The 18,985-nt window shown below is 37.0% G+C and overlaps 1 protein-coding gene across 1 annotated transcript in view; it reads left to right on the top strand.

Moving 5' to 3' along the window:
• The window catches only part of ENPEP (glutamyl aminopeptidase (aminopeptidase A)), a 152,321-nt gene that overhangs the window by 103,710 nt on the left and 29,626 nt on the right, over positions 1–18,985 (top strand). The window contains exons 12-13 of the mRNA XM_006881089.1: positions 6,630–6,766; positions 6,891–6,946. Of these exons, the coding sequence (XP_006881151.1) occupies positions 6,630–6,766; positions 6,891–6,946 (193 nt within the window). The remainder of the gene's footprint in view (positions 1–6,629; positions 6,767–6,890; positions 6,947–18,985) is intronic.

Below are 18,985 nucleotides of genomic sequence, written 5' to 3'. Positions count from 1 at the left end.
TATTATTGCATCTTTACCTATTCAAGTGACTCTTTTCCAGTTTCTCCGGTAAACCAGATATGTAATAGATTATCCAAAGACATTGATTTGTTAACACTGCCCATGATGGGTAGTCAATTACAGTGTTTGACACACCTATGGTCCTATGCATCTTGAAGAGGGACTTGTATGGAGTGATTTGGGCTCTTATAGCTTTCTTTCTGTCCCAAGTGGGTGTCAGTGAATGGGACTTGCCAGATGAATTGGGGGTCTCTGGCTCATAGTCCACCACCACTTTGGCATGCTGGAATTTAAAAATGCTGAAATGCTTGGCAACGCCTGCAGGCTGATGGCTAGCGTGTTGTGAATCAGTTTATGTTGAATGATATGATGTCCTCTTGCATTTTGAGGAGGGACACGTTTGGAACACTTAGGGCGTAGTTTGTTAACTTATACTGATAGAATGTACTGGCCAAGTGAATCCAAAACCTCATATCAGCTAATTAAATTGCCTCTTAGCAAAGAGGGAAGTTACTTAATAAAGATTAAAAAAAAATAGTTAAGATACTTCAGTGATTTTAGAGATGTCAGCAGATTTTGATAGCCTACAATATTACAGTTGTTGTTATTAAGTGCCATCGAGTCATAGATGACTCATAATGACCTTATGAATGAAAGACCTGAACACTTGTATAACTTCAGTCGTTTCTCCAACTTCATAGAATTTCCAGAGGCAAGCTATTTCAGAAGTGGATGCCACTCCTGCTTCCAAACTTGTTTTAATTGGGGAGCTTCTACCAACACTATCCACCATCGTTAACCATTATTGCATTTGACACATCAGTGTCACAGTGTTCTGCATCACTGCACGAGTTACCTCTGTAAGGCAAATAGACCAATGCTATACCACTTAGAAGAATGTTTGACCAAAAACAATTAAAACCAGGGCTGAGTGCCACAGATTAAAATTACCCACCTTTGGCTTGGTAGCATTACTTGCTATCCATTAGGCCAACAGATCTCTCTCTATGTTGTTGTTGTTGTAGCCAGAGTTATCTAACTGCTGTTCTTGAGGCGATCATACAAGCTTTCCTTTCATACAACAATCCACTGGCATGTTTCTAACCTAGCTGCTCTTTGAGGTGACGTTTTTCAAAGTAATGATTTGGAAGAGCCCTGTCTTCTTCCTTCCTGTGGTTCCATGGTTCCCTGGAACTTTGAGTTTGCTAATGGACCATTTGTCTTTGGTCAGCAGATAAGGGAGGATAATGGAGGATTTTATAGAACAGGACTGTTCACTGGTTTTCAGTGGTAGAATTCTGGACTTTCCAGCTGAATCTTAATTTCAGTTCAATTCCTGAGCAGCAGACCTCAGGTGTAGCTGTTACCCATCTGCCTGTGATAGCTATTGTGTTAGCAGGATGTTGACCAGAATTTCCAGAATATGATGGAATAGAAAGGAAGTCCTGGTGATGTACTTAAAAAAAAAATAACCAGTGAGAACCTTATAGATAATAGTAATCATGATTAAGTTTATGACACAAGACTAGGAAGTATTTTGCTCTGTTCTATATGGGGCCATTATGAGACTGGCCAAATTGGATCAGAACTAAGATTGGATGTATGGTTTATGTCTTCTGTTCATAGGCATTTCTCAATCCCCTGCATGGGATTTAATTTATATTTTATTACATTTTCATCTATTACAAATCAATCCCATTCATTTATTACATGCCATTACCAATCATGACATTACTACAAATCAAGCCCATCACATTTATTACAAATCAATCATATGCATGGCCTTCAAGTGAGCTGCCGTTTAAGTATATCATGTATAGTCTAATTGTGTACTTAGTAGGAAGAGGAAACACAATTTAATAGGTGTGTCTACCTCACAAATTTTCTCTGTGGGAATAGACTTACCCACCCCCTGGAACATGTGAGCTAGGTCAGTCGAATGCCTGCCTTTCCTGTGAGGAATGGAAACACACTGATAGATCTTCTCTCTGTACCTTTCATTTGATGTTATTTCCTCCTATCCATGAAAATCAGGGAGACTTTGGAATAAGTAATTGTGCTGCCAGTACAAAGGTGCACGGTTCTAATCCATCATCTGCTCTACGGTAGAGAGAAGGACAATCTCATCCTGTGCAGTTTACTGCCTCTGAAAACCCACTGGAAGGTTGGCAGTGGCTTGGTTGTGACTCAACAGGACACAACAACAACCACAAAAATCATCCTCCACACAATTGGCAGGTTGCATTTTCCCATGTCCTTGTTCATTGCATAACATGTTGTGTTGTTGTTACGTGCCATCTGGTCAGAATTGACTCATAGTTGGCCCTCCAGTAAGTTTTCAGGGGCAGTAAATCACAGAGGAGACTTATCATTCTCCCAGGGAGCCTGTGGTAGATTCAAATCATATGCCTTTTGGTTGGCAGCACAGTTCGTCAGCACTAGGCCACCAGATGACATATCATAAATTAAAACTGCTTCTCCTTTCATGAGTGTTCTATAGGCTACCTGCTGAAATTTAGGAGACACCTGAAATTATCATTAACAGTCACTAATAAGTTCTTTTGTGGGTGAGTTATTGAAAATGTTTCTACAAATGGATAATCAGTCCATTTCATATCTAATCATGTTGATCTTAATTTAAGAGACTGACATTTTTTTCCTGACTCAAGCTCTGAAACCGTATTATACTAGACATTTTAGCTTTCCAAGTATAACATGTATGTTATTAGTCAAAAACTACTGCTACTGTATCTTCAGTTGTTTATAGTATAGTTAAAAAATGTAATGAAATATAAGCTGTCATCTTGCACTGAAAATAATTTGCTTAAAGAAGCAATGTAGCCCAACATTTTTATCACAAAAGGAAAATGTTATGTGTTTCAGAATCTAGGGCTATCACAAATGTCTAGTTGTCTTAAATTTGTCATAATTATTTATATAATATTTATAAATATTTATGCAATATAGCATTATTAAAGAATTGTCAAACATAATCTGCTACTGAAATCTACACGTGCTGAAATTTACCTAATTAAATTTATTTGATTATAGGTTATTGTTAGAGTTTGAAAATATAAATGCCCATTTTCTCAATCATCTGGACTAAATCAGAATTAGCAATAGATATTTCCTAAGAACAGCCCAGAAATAGTTCAACAACAAAATCATGCTTACAATTAGTAAGAAATAGAACAATTTAGAAATGAGTATGAGAGAAAAATATGGCCATTATTTTCACACATGTACATACAGTGAAATTTTAGTGTGCTTACAGGAAATTTCCAGTAGAGAAAAGAAAGATACTAATCATAAAGAATGCTACTATTGTCGTTTCTGTGTGTCATCAAGTTAGAACTGACTCATAGCTGACCCTCCACTGGGTTTTCAGAGACTGTTAATCACATGGGAGGAGATTGCTCATCTTTCTGCCACAGAGCATCTGGCATCATCGAATCACCTGCCTTTGGGTTGGCAAGGCAACATCTTTCCTTCTACTTCTACTACTACTTCTATGACTCAGCTACCAAGCGCTCTCAATCATAAAGAACAAATAGGATCTCACTATTTGTAATGTGTATGTGTTTGTGTATGTATCTACCACTACTCATCTGTCAATGTGTCATACTGTGATGGCTTTGAAGCTGCTGTTATGCTGGATGCTCTGCCCTGGGATTTCAAATACCAATAGGATCAATGACGGTGAACAGGTTTTGATGGCTCTGGTAGGCTAACAAAAAAGAAAAAGAGGGCTGGGCATTCACTGCTGTGTGAGTATAGAAAACAGACATACATAAACTCACAGATAAGAAAAGCACTCAATGGAGCTCTAGTGGTCTAGTGGCAAGAAGTTGTGCTGCAATCCCAAAGGCACACAGTTCTAATCCACCAAATTCTTCACTGGAGAAGGAGAGACAATCTTCTCCGGTGCCAGTCAGATCCAATTTGACAGTCCACAACAAGGAGAAAAAAAAAAGAAAAAAGAAAAACAACCAAAAAAGAAAAGTAATAGATGGTTAAGTGTGATAGGTCATTCATTTTCTATTCCTCTTTATACTTTTTTTGTATTTTTATAATGTCCCCAGACAATATATACTATTGTTATAATGAAGGAGGAAAGGATTAGTAAATGGATAAACTAAGAAAACACACCCTTACTTCTATCCACCACCTGAATAGACATCAGTATTTCAGTCCTGCTTATTTCATTGCACAGCTAAACATTCCAACAGTATATGCCTGTTGGCAACTCTTCGGAAAGTAAAATGAACTTGGAAAGTCCTTACTACTGAGTTCCTGGATCCCAGCTTCCTCATCTATAAAGTGAGAAAAATCACAGTAACTCTAGACAGGCTTAACTAGGTACATATCAAACACACTAAAATACTGTAGTACTTCGATTGATTGCCAGGAACTTTGCAATGTTATTTTTATTTAGCTTGTTATTTATAGAAAAGGCGGCATATCTCATTTCATAACAATGTGAATAGCCACCATCTGTCTGTTGGACACATAAGTATGTGACCAGCACTTTAACTCTATTATGTTATTTAATCTTTTCAATATTTGTGTGAGGGATTTTGGTCCCTATTTTCTTCTTGATGAGGAAATTTTCCCCTTTCCTTGGGACACAGAGAGGTCAAGTGATTTAGCCAAAGTCGCACAGCTAATAAGTCACAGTAAGGCTTTTACCTTGTACCTGACTCAAAAGTTCATTCTCTTTCCTCTGTAACATATGGCTTTATGGTTAGCAAGACACACTCCTCCTGATACAAACACTCAAAGTGTGTAGCTGCCAAAAGATTAGCTTCCTTTCAACAACTTGTCCATGGGAGAATGACAAAGAAAGATAAATACTTCATGAGTGAGGTAAGGGTTTATAATTTGTCAAGTACCTACTCTGAAAGTTTCTAAGAAAATTTATTTATTGTCCTGTTAAAGAGCTTATCCATACATTATGAAAAACTACTGTGCCATGGATATTATCCAGACCTTGCAAACACTTCCAAATGTTACATCATCTTTCCTCCCAAACGTACTCATCTTCCTCCATCCTCTGCAATGCCATTTTTCATCCAATCACGGAAGTTATCTTCCTCTTCTCTAAATTTCCACATCAAGTCAGAGAACATGTTGTGTTCACTTTACCTGTGATAGATCTATTGACACATCACTTCTTCTCTAATTTCATCATCTCTACATTAATGTAACCCCTTACCCTCTTACACAAGTTATTATGATTAACGCTGAGTTAGTCTCTCTTTCTCCTTTCTGTGTTTTCCCCTATCCTTTTAATCTGTATCTGTACATATCCCATTGCTGTTTTTAGATGCCCTTGAGTGGGCCCTGATCCAATAAAGAGGAAGACGGGGGAGCTCTGGTGGCCTAGTGGCAAGAAACTGCACTGCAATCCCAGAGGAACACGGTTCGAATCCACCAGACGCTCTGCCGGAGAAGGAGGCGCAATATCCTCCTGTACCAGTCAGATCTGATTTGACGGTACACGCATACACACACACACACACACACACACACACACACAAAGATGGATTCTTTAAAATGGAATGGGTCTTCATACTGACACCTCAATTGGTATTTTCAACCTTATTTCCTGTTTTCCCATATACACTCTACATTTTTGTCACATTAGGTTAATTGAAATTATTAAAATATATCAAGTCTTGCTCTGCCAATATTCAATATTGCTCCATCATTTGAGTCTTTAGATTGCATATTGTCCATGCACACTAAAAAGTATATGAATTGCAAAATGTAATAGTAATATAACATCATCATCATCATCATTATAATTTCTTGCCAAGTCAGACTATAGCTGACTATAGCTAACTATAGTTCCTTTAAGCAAGATAATTAGGTTCATTATATTTTGTCTAAAATGTGAGTCTCTGATCTTTCTATGTTGGACTTCTAAAGTCTTTATGTTGGACCTCTGTTCAAGTACTGGATACTACTTTAACATAAAAGTTAATCGATAAAAATGATGCAATCACTTGAAATAAGGAAGTAAAAGACTATAAGATAGATAAAATTGGAAGAGCAGGCATGAAATGGATTACAAAATCTAGAATGTTATATTTGAATTTCAGTTTTACTGAAAACTTTCTTAACATTTTAAAAGCATTTCTGATTCTTAAATCATTCTGTTTCGCAATAAGGATTTACGTCAACTTCAGAGCTGATCTTAATAAACAAAGTATCTTTTTGAATGTTTACATCTTCATCCTTCTCCAGACTACCTCAGTGAATATTCTTTGTGTAGTTAACCCTTGAAGATTAGAACTATATAGACTTCTGTCTTTAGACATCATTTTCTTTTATCAAAGAATTGACAAGTGCAGAATTGTTTCAGCCCCTTACAAGCTTCTGCCAGTAGGAAGTTTGAGTCACAAAATAATAGGTTACTTATTTATATTACTTCTTTCTCAGCTCATGAACTTCGGCAACATTCTAAAGTTAAGCAACTAAATACGCTTTGGGGCTGTGAATTGAAATAAAATTTGACTGCTTGAGTTAATGTTTCTTGTCTGTTCTTTTTAAGCTCTGGGGCTAATTTCTCTGTGTTTATAGCATATGCAAACATTTTCCTCATTAATGCTTGTTTATCACCACAGGAATAATTTTGAACTCTTCTGATCCTACTGGAAACGCTTTCCTCAAAATAAACCCAGATCATATTGGGTTTTATCGTGTAAATTATGAAGAATCAACTTGGAACTACATAGCTGAAAATCTCTCCTCTAACCACATGGTAAGAGATAGCAATGATTGTGAATTACTATATTTTTATTCTAGTATCTTAATGGTATCAATTTCATCAACACATTTTGCTTAATTTAAGAATGTTTCTTACCTCTTTTTCTTCTGCTTTCTAGAGCTTTTCTTCTGCTGATCGTGCAAGTCTTATTGATGATGCCTTTGCCTTGGCAAGGTGAGTTTTAGAATGAGGCAAGATATTTGTAAAACATTATGGAATTTGTTATAAAATTTTTAATTAATTTCATCAAAGTTAACTACAAGGGGAGTCTTTTCAAATTTATCCATTTTAGCTAAAAACATCCAAACTCATTATTTTTATCATTGTTTTGCTGAACTCGAAAGGCTACTGTTTAAAGTTCTTTTGAACATCTTAGCCAAACTATTGATGTTAACCCTTAATATATTTTCAAAACCCCTCTATTGACTTTGAGTAGGGCTTGTTAATCAGAGTCATTGACCTAGTTATAACTGATATTTTGCAAATGCTAAATTCAGTAACATTTTGCAAATTCTAAATTCATTAATTCAGTTTGAGCTCAAGCCAACTATAAGATTTTACAATTAGAATTGTTAAATCTTGCTCAGTATACTGGGATAAGAAGATTGAGTCATGGTGATCTAGGATTTACCAGATTAAGGTATCATTTAAGAAAAGTTTACTTTCGTAACCTGAAGGTAACCTAAATTTAGAGGCAGAGGAATCCACACTGACTGGAAAGTACCAGAATGGTAACCATGGTTCCCCTGATTTTTTCTCTTTTCTTCAGTCATTAAGAGTCATAGTCAACTTGATAGCACCTAACAACAATACTATGAATTCAACAAATATTATTGAATGCATGGCACTTTTTTGGGACACAAGGACACTGGAGATTTATTTCACTGGCTTTACAGTGTAGTTTGAATCCATTAGCTGTTGCATGGGAGAAAAATGGACAGTCTCCTCTTGGGCAATTTACTGCCACTGAAACCCCACTTGAAGGTCAGCTATAGGTTATTTCGAATTCTACTGTACCTAACAACATCTTAGATTGGAGCAGTAGACTGCAAATGAGATGCTTTTTCTTAAACAAGACCCACAGGGCTTGTGAGCTAAATATTTCCTCTTGTGCTCTCTTCAATTTCTCCACACTGTTACATTGTTATCATTTGCTATATAGTCCATCTCCCTACCCCCCACTAAAATGTAAATTCTAAGAAAGTAGGAACAGTTGACCAACTTCCCAATCATCTTATCCTTAAACGCTGACTATAGCTTGTTCAAAGTCAAACAAACCAAACTAAAATCACTGTTATTGCATCACTAATATCAACACTATAGGATAGAAATGTCCTAAAAAAATTTAGAAAGTTATAATTCTTGTACAACAAACTGGCACAGTTATAATTCTGGTATAAAAAACTCCATAGCAGATGGTGAGTTTGAATTACTAACCTTTCTGTTAACAGCCAAGTATCTTAACACTGCACTACCATGACTCATTTGTTTGAAGTACATGCTCAATAAATAGGAGCCAAATATGGATGGAAAGGTTTTTTGTTGTTGTTAGGTGTCATTGAGTTGCCTGTGACTCATACCGACCCTATGTACAACAAGTCTGAAACCTGCCCTATCCTGAATCAGTCTCACTGACTCCGACACACTTAATCACATTATCCCAGTTACTGGGTCAATCCATCTCATTCAAGGTCTTCCTCTCCAGTGCTGATCCCTCTTGGCCACGTGCCCTTAGTATGTGAGATGGAGTTCCAAAACCCTTGCCACTGATTTCACTCTCTCTAGGACAGACCTGTTTGTTCTGTTGGCAGTCCATGGTAAGTTCAATACTCTTCTCCAGCACCACAACTGAATGGTATCAAATCTTCCTCTGTCATTCTTAGTCATTGTCCAGCTCTCTGATGTATAGCAAGTAACTGCAAAGACCATGGCCTGGATTAGGTGCACTTTAGTCTCTAGACTGACATCAATGCTATTTTAGCACTTTGGAAAGGTCCCTGACGGCAACATTGCCCAGGACAATTTGTCTTTTGATTTCCTGACAGCTGGTGTGTTGATTGTAGAGCTGAACAAGATGAAATTGTTAACAACCTCTTCTCCATCCATCATGGTACTGCCAATTGGCCCAGTAGTGAGAATCTTTGTCTTCATGATGCTAAACTTCAATCCATATTAAAGACTACAGTCCTTGACCTTCTGCGGCAAACACTTCAGGTCCTCCTCAGTTTCGGCAAGTAAGGTTGCCTTGTCTACATAACACAAGTTGTTAATGAGTCTAGCCTCCTGAATGATCTGTTTTTCATACAGATTGAAAATGTACGGAGACCGCATGCATTCCTGATGCATGCCCTTCCTAATTTTGAACCATACAGTGTTTCCTTGCTCTGTTCTGACTAATGCCTTTTGCTCTAAGCATAGGGTTTGCATGAGTACAATCAAGTGTTCTGAAATTTCCATTCTCCTCAAGGTTAGCCACAGTTTGTTGTGATCTGCACAGCTAAATGCCATTGCATAGTCAGTCAATTACAGATATCCTTCTGGTAGTCTTTGCTTCAAGCCAAGATCTGTCCGACATTGGCAATAATGTCTCTTGTGCCACGGCCTCTTCTAAATCCACCTTGTATTTCTGGTAGTTCTCTGTTAATGTACTATTCTAATGATTTTTGGATAATCTTCAGCAGGGTGAGTCCCCTACTTCTTAAATAATGGGCCTTTGAAAACTCTATGAACACAAAAGGAGTGAGGCTATTGCACCTTGTAATATATTACTGTTTATTATATTACTGTAATATATTAATATATTAATGTTTATTTAATAGTTATGTAATGTTTCCTGTGTATCAGCCACTGTGATATATTCTATGAAATTAAGTGACAAGAGAGGATTTTCAATACTTCATGGCATAATAGAACCCTTTAGGACCATTTTTGACAGATCATTTCCTGTTAATATATAATATTTGCAAAGTTTAACACTTTGACTTAGAAGTTGCACAATACTGTAATATTATTATAGCTTCATTCTCTTCACAATACAACACAGGTGAATTTTCCTCTAAAATAAAATGAAAACTTTTTGTACATGGTCTCTGAGGAGTTGTGTATAAAACAAATAACTCACACTGTTTAAAGGTTTCTTTACATTTATTTGCTCAGCTCTTTGGCCCATAAAATTTTGAAGGGCTCTGTAAAGAAAGAAAGTGAAATAAACTCAGAAAACAAACAAACAATACATAGATAGAACAACAACAGTAGATATGAAAAACACCTAAGAGATAACTCAAAAAATCTGGAGGATAACTACCTGTCCAACTGACTAGAAAAGACACATATTTGTTCCCATTCCAAAAACAGATGACCTGACTGAGTTTGAAAATGATTAAACCATATGACATGCAAACAAAATCTTGCTGAAGATTATAAAATTTAAAAAAAATAAATGACTGGAACTACATTGACAGAGAACTGCCAGAAATGCAGGCTGGGCTTAGAGGAGCCCATGGCACCAGAGACATAATCACCAACATTGAGTGGATCTTGGCTGAAAGCAAGAGCACGAAAGGAATGCCTACCAGTGTTTCATTGACTTTGCAAAGGCATTTCATTGTGTGGATCACAATAAATTGTGGCTAACCTTGAGAGGAATGGAAATCCCCAAACACTTGATTGTGCTCATGTGAAACTTATACTTCAACCAGGAGGCAGTGGTCAAAACATAATTTAAAAAAAACCAAAAAACCAAACTGCATGTTTCAAAATCAGGAAAATAATGCATCAGTGATGCACCTTGTCTCCATATGTTTTCAATTTGTATGCAGAATGGATCATTCAGGAGGCTGGACTTTATGAGGAGTGTGACTGGATTTGAGGAAGACTCATCAACAACTTGTGTTATGCAATTGACACAATTTCATTTGCTAAAACTGAGGAGGACCTGAAGTGTTCATTGCAGAAGGTCAAGGACTGCAGTCTTCAATATGGATTGAAGCCCAACATCAAGAAAACAAAGATTCTCACCACTGGACCAATGGCAGCATCATGATGGATAGATAAGAGATTGAGGTTGTTAACAATTTCAGTTTGCTCTGCTCCATTATCAACACTCTTAGCACCAGCAGCCAAGAAATCAAAAGACAAATTACCCTGGGCAAAGCTGCTGTCAGGGAACTCTTAAAAGTGCTGAAGAGCAACAATGTCAGTTTGTAGACTAAGGTATACCTGATTTAGGCCATGGTCTTTGCAATCACTTGCTGTGTATCAGAGAGTTGGACAATGACCAAAGATAACAGAAAAATTGATGAGTTGGAGTTGTGGTACTGGAGAAGAGCATTGAACATATCATGAACTGCCAAAAGAACAAACAGGTCTGTCCTAAAGAGATTGAAACCAGGCTTCTCCTTTGTGGCAAGGATTTTGGAACCCCATCTCACATAGTTTGGGCATGTAGCCAAGAGGGACCAGTCCTTGGAGAAGGACATCATGCTTGGAAAGGTGGAAAGACAGTGCAAGAAAGGAAGACCTCAAATTAGGTGAACTGACACCATAACTGGGGTAACAGAGGTAGGTGTATCAGAGACAGTGAGACTCCCTAAAATAAAAGCAGAGTTGAGAGCTATTGTACATAGGGTTGCTGTGAGTTATAAGCAACTTGATGGCACATAACAACACCACCACATGAAGAAAATGGAAGTAAGAAAGGAGTAAACTCTACCAGATTTGATTAGAGGTGTGTATAGACCACTCTGAAACATTGCTCATTGTCATTGAGTTCGTTCTGATCCATAGAGATTCCACAAAGCAAAATGGGACGTCTGATAGGATTGACTAGACTGTACATCTTTACAGAGGTAGATGGCATCTTACTTCCAGCATCATCACTGATAGTAGCTTCACCACACACACACACACACACACACAGAGAGAGAGAGAGAGAGATCTTTGTGCTAATTTAATAGATAGAAAATGGAATCAACTTGTTACTTCAGTTCCATTTCTTTGGACATTTTTTCCAATGTGTATCAGCCATGTGTATAAACTATTTCAAGAATTTTGTGATAGAATCCTTTGCACAGTTGTCTACTGAGATATTTTGTTGTTGTTTTTATTGCTTTCTATAAGCCCTTTAAAGTGAGCTGGTGGTGCAGTTTGGTCTTGGTTTATTGGGGTTGTTTTTTTTCTATCTACTAGTTTATTTACAAAATTTGAATACAAATTTGAACAAATTCTTTCAATTTCCCTCACCTCCCCCACCCACCAAATTGTACAACCCAATGATTAATCTCCCTTTCTCCCTGCACATCCACATCCTCTGCTTCCAGCCTCTCTCACCCCTCCTGGATCCTTATACTCATTCAACAATAATAGTCTTATACAATATTTATCCTTATGGCACTGAGTTAGTTCACTCAGCATAATGCTCTCCAGTCTCTCCCAATTTAAGTAACAATTTACAAAATCTGCGCCTGCATGTTGCATAGTATTCCATTGTGTGAATACACCATAATTTCTCAATCCATTTGTTTGTGGTTGGACATTTGGCTGTTTTCATGTTCTTGAAATGGTGAATAATGTTGCTATGAACATTGATGTACAAATGTCAGTTTGTGCCTCCATTCTAATATTCTTAGGCTGTATTCCAAGTAGTGGAATAGCTAGGTCATATGGAATTTCTGTGTTCAGCTTTTTGAGGAAGCGCCAAACTGCCTTCCATAATGGTTGCATCATTTTACAATCCCACCAACAATGTATAAGAGTTCCTTTCTTGCCACATCCTCTCCAACATCTATTACTTGCTGCCCTGTTAAATGTTGCCACCCTTACTGAAGTAAGATGGTACTTGTGGTTTTGATTTGCATCTTTCTTATTGCCAGTGATTTGGAGCATTTCTTCATGTGTCTGTTTGCCGTTTGAATATCATCCTCTGTGAAAATTCTTTCCATGTCTTCTGTCCATTTTGTAATTGTGTTATCAGTCTTTGTCTTGTGGAGGCCCAGGAGTATTCTGTAAACTTTTGTTATAAGAGTCTTGTCTGAGATGGAATTACCAAATGTTTGTTCCCATTTACAATAATAGGTTTATGCCGTATTTGTTCTTATGACAGAGTGAGTTTACTCAACATAATACTCTCCAGCCTCTTTTATGTTACATAGTATTTTTCTAACTCATTTCTTCTGAGAATTGCATAGTATTCCATTATGTGATTGTACCAAATTTCTAAATCCATTCATTTGTTGATGAATATTTGTGCTGTTTCCATTTTCTTGCTATTATAAATAATGTTGCTATGGTCATCAGTGTACAAATCTCCATTTATGTCTAAGTTTTCATTTTCTTGGGGTATACTTCTAGTAGTTGAATAGCTGAGTCATATGGAATTTCTATGTTCAGCTTTTGAGGACATACCAAACTGCTTTCCAGAGTGGTTGTACCCTTTTACAACCCCACTAACAGTATAGGAGGGTTCCAATCTCTCCACATCTTCTCCAACATTTATTGCTTGCTGTCTTATCAAACTTTGTCACTGCTACTTGAGTGAGATGATATCTCATTGTGGTTTTAATTTGCAGCTCTCTTATTGCCAGGGAGTTTGATCATTTTTTTTCTTTTGTCTATTGGCCATCCAAATGGGTTCCTCTGTGAAAAGTCTTTCCATGTCTTTTGCCCATTTTGTAACTGTGTTAGCAGTCTTTTTCTTGTTGAGGCTCTGTAGTAGTCTGTAAACTTTTATTATGAAATCCTTGTCTGAGATGTCATTGCCAAATGGTTTTTATACCAGTTAGTAGGTTTTGCTACTTTCTTCTTTTTTTTTTTTTTTTGTTTTGGTGATCTTTCCATGAGGTTTCCAAGGCTATAAATCTTTATGAGAAGAGATTTAAAGAACAACTGGTTAATTCAAGGTACTGACTTTTTGGTTAACAGTCCAAATAATAATACACTATACCCAAGAGTAGTAAGAGCAATGTCATAAATAAACATATGCACACCTATGTCCATAGTAGCATTATTTGCTTTTAATTATCTAATGTTAATATAACAGATATTACATGTGAATGACTTTTGAAAATGTATTTCTTTTATTAGAATTTGTTGTGTTGGAACCAACCCATAGCTGACCGTCTAGCAGGTTTTCAGAGGCAGTAAATCACTTGGGAGACTGCCCATCTTTGTCCCATGGAGCAATTGGTGGATTCAAACTGTGTGTCTTTGTATTGTCAGTGCAATTTCTTACCACTAAACCAGTTTGTTTTTGTTGTGTGTCTTCAGAGGTTAGAGGTTGAAAATAAAATTTAAGGAAGGCCTTCTCTCTGTAAGTGGTGGAAGAAGTCCTTTTTCAGCATCAGTAGATTCAACATTCCCTTGATGTCTCTAGTAGGTGTGTTGACTTTTCTCAATATTTAGCAGCTTCATTCTTACAGAGGCCCAATTCCAGAAAGGCATCTTCCAGTTCTTACTTGGTAATGTTAAAGCCCTCACCTCCTACCTATATCAGCTTACTTTCCTATCCTTTTCTCTCTTGTGAGATAAAAAATATCATAAGCCATATCCTAGGAAAACTTGTTTATATACGTACAACTGAGGTTGGGATGAGATTAAGGAGTATTGCATTTCATCCTTAATTGTTTTACAACTAGTTGACTTATCAGATCAAGGAAGATATGATACAGATACACAGCTTACATAGTATTCATTACATACATTTATTTTGAGGGGACAAAATTTAATTTAAATAACATTTACAAAAGTGAAACAGATGGAAACAACTTAATTATCCATCAGTGAAAAACAAATTGTGGTACATACATACAATGGAATACTATACAACTGTAATGACTAAAGAGGAGTTTTTGAAACTTGAAAAAGAGATAAATCTGAAAGACATTATATAGAGTGAAATAAGTCAATCAGATATTTATAAGTTCAATTACTAGTATAAAACATCAAGAACAGATATACCCACAGAAACCAAAATTCTCTGATGGTTTTGGAATGGAGTATAGAAAGGAATAACTTTCTAGATAGTAGACACTTTGTGGTTTTGGTGATGGGCTAAGCAATATCAAGTATAGGTGAAGTCTATGCAACTTTATCAAGGTAAATGAACATAATAAAGCAAGGAATATAAAGGGGCATTTTTGGTAAAAAAATGATGAAATAGACCATTTTGTCGCAACAGTAATGTTGTTATTATGTGCCATCGAGTTGCCTGCGACTCATAGTGACCCTATGTACAACAGCCCTAAACTCTGCCTTATCTTGTGCCAATCTCACCATCTCCAACACACCTGCCCTCATTACCCCACTCACTAAATCAATCCATCTCGAGGGCCTTCCTCTCCTTCACTGTCCCTCCACCCTCCCAAGCATGACGTCCCTCTCCAAGGACTGGTCCCTCCTTGCAACATGTCCAAACTATGTCAGATGAAGCTTCAGAATCCTTGCCTCCAAGGAGTAGCCCGGCTTCACCCTCTCCAAGATAAAAAAAAATGTATGTTGTTGTATGTAAATTGTTGTTGTTTGGTGCTGTTGAGTCAAGTACAACTCATAGAGACCCTAAGAACAAAAGATCAGAACAATAGATAGAAAGAGCCTTTTCTATCCTGTGCCATCCTCATACTTCCTGACACACAAGAGCCCGTTACAGCAGTCATCACATCAGTCCACCTGGTTGAGGGTCTTCCTCTCCTTCTCTGATCCTCCACCCTTCCCAGCATCATGTACCCTTTTCAAGGAGTAGCTCCTTCTAGCAACATGTCCAGAGTAAGTGAGGTGAAGCATCATCATTCTTGTCGCCAAAGAGCACACTGGCTACACCCTCGCCAAGACATATCTTTTTGTTCTTTTGGCTGTCCATGGGATGTTCAGTGTTCTTCTCCAACACCATAGCTCAAAGATGTCAATTCTTCTTTTGTTATTCTTATTCAGTGTCCAGCTTTCAGATGCATAGCAAATGATTGGAAAGACTATGGCCTGAATAAGACCCATTTTAGTCTTCATACTGACATCATTATGCCTCAATAATTTGTTAAGAGGCAATTTTGAAGTGACAATAATAGCAGCCAAAATATGTGTGTAGTTACATAGGTAGATGTGTATGAATACATGTGTATGGAAAGACAAATACATGTCTAGGTATACCTGCAAATATATTCAAATATATAACAAAGACTGTAGTGAACAGAGTTACAGAGACTTTCTAAATGTTGTCAAAGACCTTGAAGGATTGATTTACTGGGATAAAAAGTCTAAGACTATAATCTTGGTACAACTCAGTCAATTGGCATAAAATAGTTCATAAAGATAATATTCTGTATCTTAGTTTGCTAAGTAGTGCCCGAGATCTTAAAATCCTATACACAACTGTCTAAGATACAATTATTTATTTCTACTCATCTGGAGCAAAAGAGAGTAAAGAAAACATAATCTAAAAAAAGAAACTAGTCCAAAAGCCTCTGGCCTGAGACCAAGAGAACTAGATGGTTTCTGGCTATGACTCCTAGATCATTCTGACCAGGAACACAGTACAACATCTGGATAGAGTGTGAGAAAAATGTAGAACAAAATTTAAATTTAAGGTGAGGGGGTTGGGAAGGCCGGGCTTAGTGGACCAATAGAGACCATAGTTGCAACTTAGGATGTCCTTTATCCAGAAAGAAAGCTATTCCTGGAGGTCACCTTTCAGCCAAGTCATAGATTGCTGTTGTTGATTGTCTTCAAGTTGAGCACGATTCATAGAGACCCTATGAACAAAAGACCTGAAGCCCCTCTACAAACTATCAACATTTATCAAAGTACATAGAGTTTCCGGAGGCATGTTATTTAGAAAGTGGATACCACTCCTGCTTCCAAATTATCATCAGTAAGTAATGTTCATTCTTAATCAACTATATTAGACCTAACAGTCAGCATTTACCCAAAAGAAAAGATGAGAAGAACAAGTAGAATGAAGATAATAAGAATTCTGACATATTGTGAAATTTTAACTGTTGTCATGGAACAATTTGTGCAAGAAATACTAAATGAGAACTAATTTACTATGGAATATTTCACCCAAAACACAATAAAATACAAAAATAAGATAGTAGAAACAAAGAAAGATAGCTTATATTTTATAAGAAAAACTAAACAGGTTCATCTAACATAATTATCCTTCTCTTGCATCTTCAAATCCAGTGCTAAGGGCTTGTACTCTTACTGCCCCTAATTGAAGTATGTAGCAAGGTATATAAATCTTGGGATAAAAGTTCACCCATATATTTTTAGTCCCCACAGCAGTCTCAGTTCTATAACATACCTAATCTAATCAACCATCACAACATTCAGCTTCGCTGAAAGCTTTCTGCTAGTCAAGTCCCTAGAAAGTTGTGCAGCTGACTCAAAGAGCGCACCTCTGTGATTTGAAAAATCACAGTCTCTTCCCAAGCAACTAGCAAATTCCAAAATCCAGCTGGAGGGTGAGCTAGGAATCAGTTCTGACTCGATGGTAATGAGTTGGCTTCCAATTAGGTCAGCATTGAGGTAATTCATTCCTTTCCAGTTCTACTCAGATTTTTTGCTGCCCATGCTGCCTCTGTATCTTCTAAATGTATAACAAAAAGAAGTAGGAGGGGAAAGAGTTGAGATGAATAAAGATTCTGATACATGTACTGTCTCCTTTTAGTTGTTTCTGAATGGCATAGGCATTTGAAATGGATTCTTTGTTCTGCGGAATGTTTTCAGGGGACTGTGTCACCTATTATAGTCTTTCTAACAGTGCCTTTGAGATAGGCAAATATATTTCCATCTGTTTGTCTTTCCTGAACTGCTTTTTCCCTGAACATTCAGCCTTGTGTCCCACTGAGGACTCAACCCTCCACTTATCCTTTTATGACCCGGTCTGATCCATAGGAAGCATCCTTGTATCCTTCCTCCAAATGCCGAGAGGAGCCCTGTGGAGCTAGTTTTTACTCTGAGGTCAAATCTCTAGTCAACCTCTCTCTAAACCCTTAGGTTTTTGAGAATACGTAAGATACCAATCCACTGTGCCCTCAAGTTCTAGTATGCATAAGTAAGATTCTCCTGGTGATTCAGTGAAAACCTCTTCCCGAAACCTTGATTTGAGAGAAAAGAATTGACCACCCTGGATGTCCAGCTGAGGTGAGAACCGTTACTGACAATAAGCCACCTTCTAAAACTTCTCTCTTCTCCTTAGCCTCGTCAATCTCTTTTCTAGATATTCAACATTTAAGGATGGCAAAAATCCCATTCTAGATCCTTCATGTCCTACTTGAGTGGCCCTGCATATTGCTTTAAAAAGTAAAATAATGGACATGATCTCTGTCGTTGCTATTGCTAAGTGTCACAGAATTGTTTCAACTCATAGCAAATCACACCTGACCCTGCTCCATCCTCACAATCTCTGTTGTGCTTAAATTCCTTATTGAAGCCATTGTATCAATCCATCTTCTTGAGAATCTTTACAATTTCGTTAACCTTCTACAACTTCTTAAAGCGACATATCTTTTTCTGGGGATTAGCCTTTTCTCATAACATGTCAGAAGTGAGACAAATTCTCCCCTCCAAAAGCATTCTGGCTGCATTCTATCAAGATGGATTTACTTGTTGTTTCGGAAATACATGGAACTCAATATTTTTTGCCTTCATCACAATTCAAAGCTATCAATTTTTCTCTGGTATTCTTTATGCAATGTTCAACTTTCACAGTTGTTAATTTAAAAAATAGCATGGTTTAGATCAGGCACACCTTAGTCTTCAAAGTAATATACGGGATCTTTGACACTTTCAAGAGTCCTTTGGAGCAGATATATCTATCTAATACTGTATATAATACATAATTTGATTTATTATCTACTGCTTCCATGAGCCTTGATTACAGATCTGAGTAAAATGAAATCCTTGACAATTACTACTGGGCTGAGTTGTCCGATTGAGACATATTTAGTGTCTGAGCTACAAGTGTCTATATATTTGTGCTTTCATGTCTGTGAGTTAAAGCCAAGTATACATTTTTTTCAAAAGATATGCCTATTATTTTGTATCAAATATATCTTTTGTCACTTTCATTTGTTAAGATAACCAAGAAATAATAAAATTTTGTCATGTTGCTTTATTGATCCAGTGATGAAGATTTGTATTTTCATCATGTTGTTGTTGTTGTTATGTGCCGTCGAGTCGCTTGCAACTCATAGTGACCCTATGTACAACAGCCCTAAACTC

The sequence above is a fragment of the Elephantulus edwardii genome, unplaced genomic scaffold (assembly GCF_000299155.1).
Source record: "Elephantulus edwardii isolate Elephantulus edwardi_28Jun2011 unplaced genomic scaffold, EleEdw1.0 scaffold00012, whole genome shotgun sequence".
NCBI classification, from domain to species: Eukaryota; Metazoa; Chordata; class Mammalia; order Macroscelidea; family Macroscelididae; genus Elephantulus; species Elephantulus edwardii.
Note: the sequence above shows the minus strand (reverse complement) of the source record. Positions and strands in the feature narration are given on the sequence as shown.